This window comes from Saimiri boliviensis, chromosome 1 (assembly GCF_048565385.1).
Source record: "Saimiri boliviensis isolate mSaiBol1 chromosome 1, mSaiBol1.pri, whole genome shotgun sequence".
In the NCBI taxonomy this organism is placed as follows: Eukaryota; Metazoa; Chordata; class Mammalia; order Primates; family Cebidae; genus Saimiri; species Saimiri boliviensis.
Genome location: NC_133449.1, coordinates 47,177,820 through 47,193,359, shown reverse-complemented (window position 1 = coordinate 47,193,359; position 15,540 = coordinate 47,177,820). Strand labels below are relative to the sequence as shown.

Genomic DNA, 15,540 nt, shown 5'->3' with positions numbered 1-15,540 from the left:
TTACATGCAAGATCTTATTCTAGGTATTCCAGGATACATACAGATATGTTCTTTATTTCAAGTGGCTCACAGTAATGCAAGAGCTTTGCAATTATTTTTTCAAGAACAAAGCACACAAGCCTCTGAAATTTGAAATTTAGAATGATACAAGGACCCTGAGTGCTTTTTTTTTTAATTATAATGCAAAAATCTTGTGAAATTAAAGTCTTATCATAACAATAAGAAGAGTCTCTGCTTATCAAACAGGTTGTTTTTTGTTTTAATGAAATGCATATTCTTCAAAGAGATAAAGAATTTAAACTATATTCTTAATTTTAAAAAGACTTCGAAACACAGTGTAAACCCTTTGCAATACAGATTCAGAACAGTACTTAAATTGCTAATCTCCTACAATTTTTTTGTTTTTTGAATTAGAGGTAAAGTCTTGGTATATTGCCAAGCTTGGTCTTAAACTCCTGGACTCAACCAATTCTCCTAGCTTCACCTCTTGAAGAGCTGGAACTACAGGCACATGTTAGCATGTCTAGTTAAATTTCCACGATTTCTGGTATTATTTGAGTCTAATTATAGAACCAAAGATAAAAATAAAGAAATAGCTCTCTGCAAAAAACTATATGATATCGAAATATGTGTAAAAGAAATTAAAAGAAACGATATACTATGTGTAACAGGGGCATTCCATGATTCCTATAAGTCATCTGATCTATTAGTCATTTAAACAGAAGTATTATTAGTCATACAAAATTTATTGAAAACTCAAAGTAGAGACACTTACTCAAATTAGCCTAGACCAAAATTCCTATTTCCTCTATTGCAAGAAAGCATTCCCTAACACCATTTTTCTGCCACTATATATTTTCCAGCCCATTATTTTCAGATCCAAATTCTCTAAGTATTTATCAACTATTTCTTTTTTGTCAAGGAAAAAAAACAAAAATTAACCCCGCCTATTTCTTTGAAATGGTTATCTCTAATAAAATTTTTAATACAACATAGAACAATGATAGGTAGACAACGGCTAAAGTTTAGAAAATAATAATATAAAAATGAGATTCAGAGTGAGAAAATTAATTTCACAAGTGAGTACTTTACCACAGAATCAGAATCAGACTCATCCTCCGGCATAGGCTTTGCACCACCCTCCGGTCTCTGGAGACACCTAGAGAGCAAAATGATACAACAAAAATGAGCAGGTTCATTTCTTAACACAAAACAAACACTGTCAGTCTATACATACATGTCTCCTCCCCAAAAAATGGTAAAACCAAGTCTGAGGAAGGTCAGTTACCCGTACATTAAACAATATTTCTTGATATAATTTAGATATCGTCTCTGTTTTAGACAACATTTTAGTTACCTATTTCTGCCTCTCCCAAACTATGAAATATCCAATGAACACGACCTTAAACCCATAACAAATACTGATAGGCAATACAATGGCACAGACAGACAATACTCTGTCCTTACAAATTATCTACCCTAAAGGCTAAACTGAAAATCCAATTGATATCCGACAGAACTTTTGCTACTGAACTGGAATAAACCTGATAACCTAAAACAAGGTAGAAAATGCACTGTCTCTTCTCCATTAACTATTTCTGATTCAAAGACTAATCTGTGTCACTGGAAGATGGGAATCTTGGATCTTCAGCATGTAAGCTACTTAAAGAATTCCCATTGATTCTGTTTACTCTAGAACACTGCACAGAGCCCCCTGAAACACTAGACATGTCTGAAAGCTGAGTGTACAAAAATCAAATTACAAAGGTATACATTGCTATTGGGAATATCCTTCACAGAAGGTTAAAACATTAAAAATTATAAAATCTAATTACAGTTATTATATAGATCCTGCCTTATTCAGGTCCACAAAACCCAGCAGGATTAAAAACCTTCATAGACAATCACACCCAAGACAGATTGCTGGAAAAGTCTACCTACTGAATAGTTACAGCTCCATTCATTTATTATTATCTAATTATCTTCCTTCTCATAGGCTCCCACTTCTGGATCCCTCTTTTGCAAGGATCCATGGCAGTATCCAATCTACACCTTCAGCCTAGAAAATCCCTGATTCCTAAGAAGACAAGCTAATTGATACGAGGAGTTCTCTATTCCTCTGCTGCTGGAAAGTAAGTAAGTCTCAGTCAACCACCCCAAGCATCAGGATGTTACCAACTACCCAACTGAAGCTTCATTACCGATTTGCCAACCAATCCTACCTTTGCCCTAACCTACAGGTACATGAGAGAATTAAAAAAAGATGCAAAAAAAAAAAAAAAAAAAGACATCCATCCTGGGTCACAGATCTATGTACATAAGCAATCTCCAGCTCCCTAATTTGTGAGGTGTTCTAATCCCTCTGTATGCTTGGGTGGAAGAAGATAACCACATTCCTATATGCTTCAGAGACTTTTTAAGCGGCTCAAATTCTTTTAACATTTTTCAATAAAAACTTTAAAGTTTGGTAGTTCCTCCAGTTAAACAAACAAAAAGGCAGCAGCCTTTTCAGAACTCCTTGAATGCCCTATTTTAATACGCCTTTCTTGATAACTCCCAACATCCCGTGTTTCCAACTTCTTAAGTGTTTCTCTTCAAACTTAGCTGTGCCCTGCAAATTCCATTCTTATCCACTTTCATTGAGTTCAACAGCTCATTCCATTCTCATCCTCTTCCACTGTGTTCACTAGAGCCACTCCCTCTTTCTGTTATAAAAACACTCAGTGACAAAATGATGTAAAAGAAGACTGGGTTTTGATTAAGAAACCTGAGTGCAAATCTCATTTCTGCCATTTACTGCATCCAACAGAATAATTTCATCTCTTTGAGTTTCAGATTCTCCACCTGAACAACCACTTAATCAGGATGTTGAACACAAATTTAACTACTAGAGGATATTTTGTTTAGTCTCCAGGATTTCTTAAAATTCTCAAATTCTGTGCCCTTCTCATTTTGTCTATAGGAAAATGGGGAATATTTAGCTACCATACAGGAAAACAATAATAGAAAGTAATAAACCCTAAGCAATGCAGAAGAGAAAGTAAAAAGAAATCAAGAAAATATTATTTCAATGTCATAGAAGGAAAAAAATAAATCCACAAAACAAGAAACAGCTTCATCCAACTAGGCAGGGTACTCAAAGCGAAAACCAAACTGGGTAGTCAGTAAGTGGAGAAGTGAATTCAAAATAGGCTTTCAATATATGCTAAATATAGTTAATATAACATAGATTATATGCAGATATTCTCCATGTACAGTATTATGATTTCTCTCTTAAGATTGACCTGGTCTTGCTTAGGAAAACCCTAGAGTCCTTTGGCCACAGATAACTCATGTCTGCCTTCAAAACTTTGATGGTTGAACAACAACAAAAAATTAGGTACTTGTTACCACTGTAAATTCCAAACATATTAGGACAAACTTTTGGAGTAGCCAAGCTTCTAAGGAACACTCTAAAGAGAGTTCATATATAAGAAAATGTGACTTTCTGAATTGACCTGATTTAAACCAGTACCTTGATCCCATTGCTGCATACATCTCTTTCCATCTATGTTTAGGTGCAAAGTGATGTGAAAGCCAGGCAGGATCATCATGAAATCATGGGTTGGCTACCTGTTAACTACGGAATCATGACCCAACATTTCAAACTCTTTCAACCAGAGCTGCCTAATCAGTAAGAAAGCAATAATAGCACAAATACTTTGTAAAGCTGTGTGAAGATTACATGAGACAGTAAATGTGATGCAGGTAATCTGGTGTCTAGCACAGACTAGAACACTAAACAGATACTGGTTTCTATTCTCTCTATCCACTTAGTTAACATATCACTTTAAATAATCTGTGAAATCATACCTATTTAGATGCTCGTCAACAGCAGGATGCACTTAAAGAAAAAGTAAAATGCATTTTAAATCAACAATAGAAAACTGCAGAATATTGAAAACACAAAGGATCACAGGGGCTTGTTCCTATAATCTCAGCTAGTCAGAAGTCTGAGACAGAAGTATCACTTGAGGAGCCCAGGAGTTTGAGACCAGCCTGGGCAACACAGCAAGATTCTATCTTTATAAAAATAATCATGAAGGCTCGGTGCGGTGGCTCGTGTCTGTAATCCCAGCACTTTGGGAGGCTGAGGCGCGTGAATCATGAGGTGAAGGGATCAAGACCATCCTGGTCAACATGGTGAAACCACGTCTCTACTAAAAATACAAAAGAAAAAAATTAGCTGGCCATGGTGGCACACGCCTGTAATCCCAGCTATTCAGGAGGCTGAGACAGGAGAATAGCTTGAACCCAGGACGCACAGATTGTTATTAGCCGAGATCGTGCCATTGCACTGCAGCCTGGGTAACAAGAGCAAAACTCTGTCTCAAAAAAAAAAAAAAAAAAAAAGAAGGGTACAGGGGCTTGCTCCTATAATTTGAGCTACTCAGAGTGCTGAGACAGAAGTATCACTTGAACAGCCCAGGAGTTTGAAATCAGCCTGGGCAACATAGCAAGATTCTATCTTTATAAAAATATCATGGAGGCCGGGCACTTTGGTCCAAGCCTGTTTTTCTAGCACTTTGGGAGACAGAGGCCAATGGATCACTTGAGGTCAGTAGATTGGACCAGCCTTGCCAACACGGTGAAACCCCTCTCTACTAAAAATACAAAAATTAGCTAGGTGTGGCGGCATACACCAGTAGTCCCAGCTACTAGGGAGGTGGAGGCAGGAGAGTCGCTTAATGCCAAGAGATGGAAGTTGCAATGAGCCAAGTCTGTGACATTGCACTCCAGCCTGGGCAGCAAAAAGAGTGAGACTGTGTCTTAAAAAAAAGAAAAGAAGGCCGGGCGCGGTGGCTCAAGCCTGTAATCCCAGCACTTTGGGAGGCCGAGGCGGGTGGATCACGAGGTCGAGAGATCAAGACCATCCTGGTCAACATGGTGAAACCCCGTCTCTACTAAAAATACAAAAAAATTAGCTGGGCATGGTGGCACATGCCTGTAATCCCAGCTACTCAGGAGGCTGAGGCAGGAGAATTGCCTGAACCCAGGAGGCGGAGGTTGCTGTGAGCCGAGATCGCACCATTGCACTCCAGCCTGGGTAACAAGAGCGAAACTCCGTCTCAAAAAAAAAAAAAAAAAAGAAAAGAAAAGAAAAAATAGAAAAGAAAAAAAAAAGAAGAATCAGTAAATAATTCAATAGGCAGGCTCAAATAGCTTACAATTTTCTAAAGAATCTTCATGAGGAATCCTCTTCATTTCTCGTGGTTTTTCAATAATCTAGAAGAAAAACACAATCGGTTTAAGAATAACATGCAGCAAGTTAAAATAATTACAACAGCCACCATTACTACGTGATCTAATACAAAATGTACAGGTTTTGAAGTCACTCATAAGTAGATTCAAATCTTGAGTCCGCCATTTACTTATCTACGTATTCTAACACCGTGATGATTATGATTGGTGGTACACATAGTCTCACAATGTTACTCCTTTCAACCCTAGTGGATTATTACATAAATACTATGATACTCATTAGTTTCTTTTCCTATCCACAACAACCTAGGACAAAAATTTACTCGTATGTAAATTTTAGTATCACTGAATAAAAGTAGTAATACAAAAGTAAATTAACTACATTATATTTCAAAATATCTATGCATTATATCTACCTGTGTGAATTACACTTTGTGGAAAAAAAATGCGAGCCTTTGGTTTTTAGTAGTACTATATTTAAATGGGTTGGCATTGGAAACAATACAAGTTGCTTACATTCTCTGTGTTATAAGCTAAGAACAAATTATTGTATAACTTCAGCTCCTTCCGAAAAATATAGTACAAAACAACCAACCACCTTATAGAGCAATGATTGATAAATGAAAGCCACACAGAGCTGCTAAAGAGAAAGCTGTAATAAGTGTGCTGATAATAGAAACAGAGGTGAAATGAAAAAACAGACACTAAAGATGTGTTTTGCAAGGAAAAAGTTAAGACTGAGTAAAATATTTTTTAAACAAAGAGGAAGGACAGAGAAACAAACAACGAGAGGGACATGACCAGTCAATCAAATGTGAGCTTAAAAGAAAATCTTGTGTTCATGATATAAGCCCAGTAATACTGATTAGCATTTACTCTACAATTTGTTTTGTGCCAATACTTATATAAGAGTTTAATTCATTTATTATAAAATAAGACATCCCAAGAATTAAACATGATCATCCACCTGAAAGCTGAAACATTCTTACTACAGAGAAAGAGAAAGAGAAAAATAAAGTTCCATCAACTTTCCGCCTGGAGAAAGAATTTTTTTCACAATTCCAAAGAGTAATGTATGCCTTGAAAAATATATATTTAATAGAACATGATTGGGGCTTTAAAAGTTTAATAAAATTTAATCTAAAACTCTAATCTACGCTTCCAGTTGGAAGATATTAAATAACATGCTGTATCCACCTTTCCTATTTCCTATCCATCTTTTCTAATTTTTATTTTCTTCCATATGACATATTTTTTAAACAGAAGTAACGTAAATGTACACATTGTCAACCTTAAAAGGAAAGATAAACTAAAAACATTCCAGAAATTTAACAGACTTAATTACTAGCTATATTATGCATATTTGTTAACTATAACATTCCTTTATATGAAAGCCCATTTACCCATTTGTTTATTCCCATTAAAAAGATTACAAAGTTTCTTACATGCAAGATCTTATTCTAGGTATTCCAGGATACATAAAAATATGTTCTCTATTTCAAGTGGCTCATAGTAATGCAGGAGCTTTACAATTATTTTTTCAAGAACAAAGACAAACGCCTATGTAATTTGAAGTTTAGAATGATACAAGGATCCTGAGTGGATATTCTTTAAAATTATAATGTAAAAATCTTGTAAAATTAAAGTCTTAACATAAGAATATGAAGAGTCCCTGCTTAGCAAACAGGTTTTTTTTTTTTTTAACAAAATGCATATTCTTCAAACATATTAAGAGTTTAAAGTATTTAAATTTTAAAAAGACTTAATTTAACAAAGCCTTAGAAAACACAGTGTAATCCCTTTGCAATACAGGTTTCAGAACAGAACTTACATTTTTAATCTCTCACAATTTCTCTTTAATTAGAGATAAAGTCTTGGTATATTGCCAAGCTTGGTCTTAGACTCCTAGACTCAAGCAATTCTCCTAGCTTCATCTCTTGAAGAGCTGGAACTACAGGCACATGATACCATGTCTAGCTAAATTTCCACAATTTCTGGAATTATTTTAGTCTAATTATAGAATCAAAGATAAAAACAAATAGCTCTCCGCAAAAACAAAAAAAAAAAAAACAAAACTGTATGATATCCAAATAACTGTACAAGAAATTTTAAAAAAAAGATATGCTCTGTGTAACGGGGCATTCCATGATTCCTATAAGAAGTCATCTGATCTATTAAAGAGTCATTTAAACAAAAGTATTATTCATCATACTCAAATTATTTATATCTCAAAGTAAAAACAATTACTCAAATAAGCCTAGACCAAAATTTGCATTTCCTCTATTACAAGAAAGCATTCTCTAACATTTTTCTGTCACTATATATTTTCCAACCCATTATTTTCAGATCCCAATTCTCGAAGTATTTTTTTTTATCAACTATTTCTTACTTGCCAAGTAAAAAAAAAAAAATTAGCCCCTCCTATTTCTTTGAAATGGTTATCTCTAATAGAATTTTTAATACAAATGTAAAACAATTATAGGTAGACACCTGCTAAATTTCAGAAGGTAATAATATAAAAAATGAGATTCAGAGTGAGAAAATTAGTATCACAAGTGAGTACTTTACCTCAGAATCGGAATCAGACTCATCCTCTGGCACAGGCTTTGCAACAGTATCTGGTTTCCAGAGATGCCTACAGAGCAAAAAGATACAACAAAAATGAGCACGTTTATTTCTTAAAACAAAACAAACACTGCCAGTCTATACATACATGTCCCCGACCAAAAAAAAGGGTAAGTAAAAGGAAGTCTGAGGAAGTCAGCTACCTGTACATTAAATAATATTTCTTGACATAATTTAGATATGGTCTCTGTTTTAGAAAACATTTTAGTTACCTATTTTGCCTCCACCTCTCCCAAACTATGAAATATCCAATGAACACTCGCTCTTAAGCCCATAACAAATACTGACAGACAATACAATGGCACAGCCAGACAATACTTTGTCCTTACACACTATCTACCCTAAAGGCTAAACTGAAAATCCAAGTTCTTGATATCTGACAGAACTTTTGCTACTGAACTAGAATAAACCTGATAACCTAAAACAAGGTAGAAAATGCACTGTCTCTTCTCCATTATCTATCTCTGATTCAGACTAATCTCTGTCACTGGAAGATGGGAGTCTTGGATCTTCAGCATGTAAGCTACTTAGAGAGTGCCCATTGATTCTGTTTACTCTAGAACACTACACGGATCCCCTGAAACACTGGACACATTTGAAAGCTGAGTGTACAAAAATGAAAATACAAACGTTTATGTTGTTACTGGGAGTAACCTTCACAGAAGATTAAAACATTAAAAATTATAAAATCTAATTACTGGTATTATATAGATCCTGCCTTACTGAGGTCCACAAAAATCACCAAGATTAAAAACCTTCCGCTGGGCACGGTGGCTCATGCCTCTAATCCCAGCAATTTGGGAGGCACAGGTGGGTGGATCATGAGGTCAGGAGTTCCAGACCAGACTGGCCAACATGGTGAAACCTCGTCTCTACTAAAAAATACAAAAATTAGCGGGCCATGGTGGGTGATGCCTGTAATCCCAGCTACTTGGGATGCTGAGATAGGAGAATTACTTGAACCAGGATCCGGGAGGTAGAGGTTGCAATTAGCCAAGATCGCGCCATACAATCGAGCCTGGGCTACAGGGCAAGACTCTATCTCAAAACAAACAAACAAACAAACAAAACTTTTATAGACACTCAGATACCTAAGAGACAGACTGCTGGAATAGTCTCACTCCTGAGTAGTTATAGCTCCATTTTATTAAATACTACCTAAATATCTTCCTTCCTATATGCCACCACTTCTAGATTTCTCTTCTGCAGGGATCCATGGCAGTAACCAATCTACATTTTCAGCCTAGAAAACCCCTGATTCCTAAGAAGACAAGCTACAGTAATTGAGATTAGGAGTTCTCTATTCCTCTGCTGCTGGAAAGTAAGTAAGTCTCAGTCAACCACCCCAAGCATTGGGATGTTACCAACTACCCAACTGAAGCTTCATTACCAGTTTGCCAACCAATCCTACCTTTGCCCTAACCTACAGGTACATGAGAGAATTGAAAAAAGAGGCAGAAAATAGAGACATCCACCATGAGTCACAGATCTATGTACTTAAGCAATCTCCGCTCCCTAATCTGTGAGGGTTTCTAAGCCCTCTGTAAGCTTGCATGAAAGATGATGATACCACATTCCTATATGCTCCAGAGACTCTTTCCAGCGGCTCAAATTCTTTTAACATTTTTCAATAAAAACTTTAAAGTTTGGCCGTTCCTCCAGTTAAACAGACAAAAAGGCAGCAGGCTTTTCAGAACTCCTTGAATGCCCTATTTTAATACGCCTTTCTTGATAACTCCCAACATCCCGTGTTTCCAACTTCTTAAGTGTTTCTCTTCAAATTTAGCTGTGCCCTGCAAATTCCATTCTTATCCACTTTCATTGAGTTCAACACCTCATTCCACTCTCATCCTCTTCCACTGTGTTCACTAGAGCCACTCCCTCTTTCTGTTATAAAAACAGTGACAAAATGATGTAAAAGAAGATTGGGTTTTGAATTAAGAAACCTGAGTGCAAATGTCATTTCTGCAATTTACTGTATCCAACTGAATAATTTCATCTCTTTGAGTTTCAGATTCTCCACCTGAACAACCACTTAATCAGGATGTTAAACACAGATTCAAGTACTACAGGGTATTTTATTTAGTCTCCAGGATTTCTTAAAATTCTCAAATTCTGTGCCCTTCTCATTTTGTCTATAGGAAAATGGGGAATATTTAGCTACCATACAGGAAAACAATAATAGAAAGTAATAAACCCTAAGCAAAGTAGAAGAGAAAGTAAAAAGAAATCAAGAAGAGATTATTTAAATGTCATAGAAAGCAAAAAAATAAATCCAGCAAAGAAAAAGCTTCATTGAACTAGGCAGAGTACTCAAAGAGAAAACCAAACTGGGTAGTCAGTAAGCGGAGAAATGAATTCGAAATATCTTTTAAAATATGCTAAATATAGTTAACATAACACAGACTATATATAGATATTCTCCATGTACAGTAAAATAATTTCTGTCTTGGACCGACCCGGTCTTGCTTATTAAACACCTAGGGTCCTTTGGCCACAGATAACTCATATCTGCCTTCAAAACTTTGATGGTTAAAGACAAAAAAGGTACTCTTTACCACCGTAATTTCCAAACATATTAGGACAAACTTTTGTGGTAGCCAAACTTCTAAGGAACAAGCTGAAGAGAGTTAATATATAACAAAATGTGACTTTCTGAATTGATCTGATTTAAACCAGTACCTTGATCCCATTTCTTTTTTTTTTTTTTTTTTTTGAGACGGAGTTTCGCTCTTGTTACCCAGGCTGGAGTGCAATGGCTCGATCTCGGCTCACTGCAACCTCCGCCTCCTGGGTTCAGGCAATTCTCCTGCCTCAGCCTCCTGAGTAGCTGGGATTACAGGCACGCGCCACCACGCCCAGCTAATTTTTGTATTTTTAGTAGAGACGGGGTTTCACCATGTTGACCAGGATGGTCTCGATCTCTTGACCTTGTGATCCACCCGCCTTGGCCTCCCAAAGTGCTGGGATTACAGGCTTGAGCCACCGCGCCCGGCCCCTTGATCCCATTTCTGCATATGTCTCTTTCCATCTATGTTTAGGGGCAAAAGAAGCGATTTGAGAATGAGACAGGATGGTCAAATCATGAGTTGGCTACCTATTAACTATGAAATCATGAGCCAATATTACAATCTCTTTAACCAAGGTTGCCTAATTAGTAAAAAACCAATAATAGCACAAATACTTTGCAAAGTTGTGAAAAGATGAAGATGAGAAATGTCAAGCATGTAATATGGTGTCTAGTATAGAGTAGAACACTAAACAGATAGTAGTTTCTGTTCTATTTACTTAGTTAACATATCACTTAAAAAAAAAATCTATGAAATCATACCTGTCAAAACACTCTTCAACAGGAGGAAGCACTACCGAAAAAATCAAAATGCATTTTAAATCAACAATACAAAAGGATAAAATATTAGAAACATAAAAGAGCACAGGGGCTTGCTCCTATAATCTCGGCTAGTCAGAAGGCTGAGACAGAAATATCAACTGAGCAGCCCAGGAATTTGACACCAGACTGGGCATCATAGTAAGATTCTATCTTTTATAAAAATAATCAAGCAGGCCTGGCATGGTGGCTCAAGCCTCTAATACCAGCACTTTGGGAGGCAGAGGCCAGTGGATCACTTGAGGTCAGGAGGTTGAGACCAGCCTGGCCAACATGGTGAAACCCCGTCTCTACTAATAATACAAAAATTAGCTAGGTGTGGTGGCACACACCTGTGGTACCAGCTACTAGGGAGGTGGAGGCAGGAGAATCACTTGATTACAAGAGATGGAAGTTGCAATGAGCCAAGTCTGTGCCATTGCACTCCAGCCTGGGCAGCAGAAAGAGTGAGACTGTGCCTTAAAATTTAAAAAAATAAATAAAAATAAGAGAGAAAAGAAAAAAAAAAGAATCAGTAAATAACTCAATAGGCAGGCTCAAATAGCTTACAATTTTCTAAAGAATCTTCATGAGGAATCCTCTTCATTTCATGTGGTTTTTCAATAAGCTAGAAGAAAAACACGATTAAGAATAACATGCTGCAAATTAAAATAATTATAACAGCCACCATTACTACGTGATCTAACACAAAATGTACAGGTTTTGAAGTCACTCGTATGTAGATTCAAATCTCGAGTCTGCCATTTACTTATCTACATATTCTTTTTTCTTTTTTCTTTTTTTTTTTTTTTGAGACGGAGTTTCGCTCTTGTTACCCAGGCTGGAGTGCAATGGTGCAATATCGGCTCACCGCAACCTCCGCCTCCTGGGTCCAGGCAATTCTCCTGCCTCAGCCTCCTGAGTAGCTGGGATTACAGGCATGCGCCACCATGCCCAGCTAACTTTTTGTATTTTTAGTAGAGACGGGGTTTCACCATGTTGACCAAGATGGTCTCAATCTCTTGACCTCCTGATCCACCCGCCTCGGCCTCCCAAAGTGTTGGGATTACAGGCGTGAGCCACCGCGCCCGGCCCTTATCTACATATTCTAATGCTGTGATGATTATGATTGGTGGTACACATAGTCTCACAATGTTACTCCTTTCAACCCTAGTGGATTATTAGATAAATACTATGATACTCATTAGTTTTTTTTCCTATCCACAACAACCTAGGACAAAAATTTACTCATATGTAATTTTGAGTATCACTGAATAAAAGTAGTAATGCAAAAGTAAATTAACCACATTATTTTTCAAAATATCTATGCATTATATCTATCTGTGTGAATTAAATTTTGTGGGAATAAAATGTGAGCCTGTGGTTTTTAGTAATACTATATTTAAATGGGTTGGCATTGGAAACAGTACAAGTTGCTTGTAGTCTCTGTGTTAAAAGCTAAGAACAAATTATTGTATAACTTCAGCTCCTTCCGAAAAAGGGAGAACAAAACAACCAACCACCTTATAGAGCAATGATTGATGAATGAAAGCCACACAGAGCTGCTAAAGAGAAAGCTGTAATAAGTGTGCTGATAATAGAAACAGAGGTGAAATGAAAAACAGACACTAAAGACATGTGTTCTGGAAGGAAAAAAGATTGAGGTAAATCTTATTTTTTTATTTTTTTATTTTTAGCTTAAAACAACGGATTTTTATTCTCTTACAGTTCGGGAGGTCAGAATTCCAAAATCAGTATCTCTGGTCAAAGTCAAGTTGTCACCCAGGCTGTGCTCTTTCTGTAGATCTGGGGAGGAATCCATTCCTTGCCTCTTTCTGTTGGCAGCTGGCACTCCTAGGTTTATGGACGCATCGTTCCAGTCTCTGCCACTGTGGTCACATGGTGTTCCCTTCTCCTTGGGTGTGCCAGATCTCTCTCTGCTTTTCTCCTATAAGGGTACACGTGATCTCATTTAGAGCCCACCTGGAAAATTCAGCGGCATCTCCCTATGTTAACATCTTTGATTCACTCATCTGCAAACTCTAGTGCCATAAAAGAAAACACTCATGGGTTATGGAATTGGGACATAGACACATCTTTGGGGTAAATCATTTTTAAACAAAAAGGAAATGATGGAGAAACAAACAAAAAGAAAGACATGACCAGTCAATCAAACGTGAACTTAAAACAAAAGCTTGTGTTCATAATATAAGCCCAATAATACTGGTTAGCATTTACTTTACAATTTCTTTTGTGTCAACACTTAAATAACAAAGAGTTTAACTAATTTACTATAAAATAAGAGATCCCAAGAGTTAAACATGATCATCTACCTGAAAGCTGAAACATTCTTACTACAGAGAGAAAGAAAAAAATAAAGTTCCATAAACTTTCCACCTAAAGAAAGAATTTTTATTCACAATTCCAAAGAATAATGTATGCCTTGAAAATATATATTTAATAGAATATGATTTGGGCTTTAAAAGTTTAAGAAAATTTAATCTAAAATCCTAATCCAAGCTTCCAGTTGGAAGATATTAGAAAACATGCTGTATCCACCTTTCCTATTTCCTATCCCTCTTTTCTAATTTTTACTTTCTTCTATATGACATATTTTCGAGACAGAAGTCAGGTAAATTTACACAGTGTCAACCTTAGAAGAAAAGATAAACTAAAAACATTCTAGAAATTTAATAGATTTAATTATTAGCTATATTATACATATTTGTTAACTATAACATTCCATTATGTAAAAGCCCATTTGGTTATTCACGTTAAAATTATTACAATGTTTTTTATATGCAAGACCTTATTCTAGGTACTCCAGGATAAATACAAACATGTTCTCTATTTCAAGTGGCTCATACTAATGCTGGAGCTTTACAATTATTTTTTCAAGAACAAAGACAAAATCCTCTGAAATTTGAAGTTCAGAATGATACAAGGACCTTGAGTAGATATTCTTTAAAATTATAATGTAAAAATCTTGTAAAATTAAAGTCTAACCATAAGAATATGAAGAGTCCCTGCTTATCAAACAGGTTTCTTTTTAACAAAATGCATATTCTTCAAAGAGATAATGAATTTAAACCATGTTCTTAGTTTAAAAAAGACTTAGAAAACACATTGTAAACCCTTTGTAATACAGATTTAAGAATAGAACTTAAATTTCTAATCTCACATAATTTATATATATATTATACACCATATATATATATATATATATATATATATATATATATATATATAAATTATTGCCTTTTAGGTTTTGGGGTACATGTGAAGAACATGCAAGATTGTTGCATAGGCACATACATGGCAACGTGGTTTGCTGCGTTCCTCCACATCACCTATATCTGGCATTTCTCCCCATGTTATCCCTTCCCAACTCCCCACACCCTGCTGTCCCTCCCCTAGTTCCCCCCAACAGACGCCAGTGTGTAATGCTCCCCTCCCTGTGTCCATGCATTCTTATTGTTCAACACCCACCTATGAGTGAGAACATGCAGTGATTTTCTGTTCTTGTGTCAGTTTGCTGAGAATGATGGTTTCCAGGTTCATCCATGTCCCTACAAAGGACATGAACTCATTGTTTTTTTTGGCTGCATAGTATTCCATGGTGTATATGTGCCACATTTTCCCTGTACAATCTATCATCGATGGGCATTTGGATTGGTTCCAGGTCTTCGCAATTGAAAATAGTGCCACAATGAACATTCATGTTCATGTGTCCTTATAACAGAATGAGTTAAAATCCTTGGGATATATACCCAGTAATGGGATTGCTGGGTCAAATGGAATTTCTGTTTCTAGGTCCTTGAAGAATTGCCACACTGTCTTCCGCAATGGTTGTTCCATTGGTCTATATCTCTGTTTTGGCACCAGTACCATGCTGTTTTTATTACTGTAGTCCTGTAGTATAGTTTGAAGTCACATAGTGTGATGCCTCCAGCTTTGTTCTTTTTGATTTGAATGGACTTGGCTATGCGGGCTCTCTTTTGGTTCCCTATGAAGTTTAAGCTGTTTTTTTCCAGTTCTTTGAAGAAGGTCATTGGTAGCTTGATGGTGATAGGGTTGAATCTATAAATTACTTTGGGCAGTATGGCCATTTTCACGATACTGATTTTTCCTAACCATGAGCATGGAATGTTTCTCCATCTATTTGTGTCCTCTCTTACTTCCTTGAGCAGTGGTTGGTAGTTCTCCTCAAAGAGGTCCTTCACATTCTTTGTTAGTTGTATTCGTAGGTACTTTATTCTCTTTGTAGCAATTGTGAATGGCACTTCATTCTTGATTTGGCTCTCTTT

At 36.3% G+C, this 15,540-nt stretch overlaps 1 protein-coding gene across 7 annotated transcripts in view; it reads right to left on the bottom strand.

Moving 5' to 3' along the window:
- LOC101029346 (uncharacterized) overlaps window positions 1-15,540 on the bottom strand; it is a 181,774-nt gene that overhangs the window by 132,130 nt on the left and 34,104 nt on the right. For all 7 annotated transcript variants that reach the window (XM_074396877.1, XM_074396884.1, XM_074396893.1 and 4 more), the window contains 7 exons: window positions 12,960-13,181; window positions 11,804-11,861; window positions 11,198-11,228; window positions 7,810-7,876; window positions 5,208-5,265; window positions 3,853-3,883; window positions 1,093-1,159 (listed from right to left, as the gene is read on the bottom strand). In XM_074396877.1, the coding sequence (XP_074252978.1) occupies window positions 1,093-1,159; window positions 3,853-3,883; window positions 5,208-5,265; window positions 7,810-7,876; window positions 11,198-11,228; window positions 11,804-11,861; window positions 12,960-13,181 (534 nt within the window). The remainder of the gene's footprint in view (window positions 1-1,092; window positions 1,160-3,852; window positions 3,884-5,207; window positions 5,266-7,809; window positions 7,877-11,197; window positions 11,229-11,803; window positions 11,862-12,959; window positions 13,182-15,540) is intronic.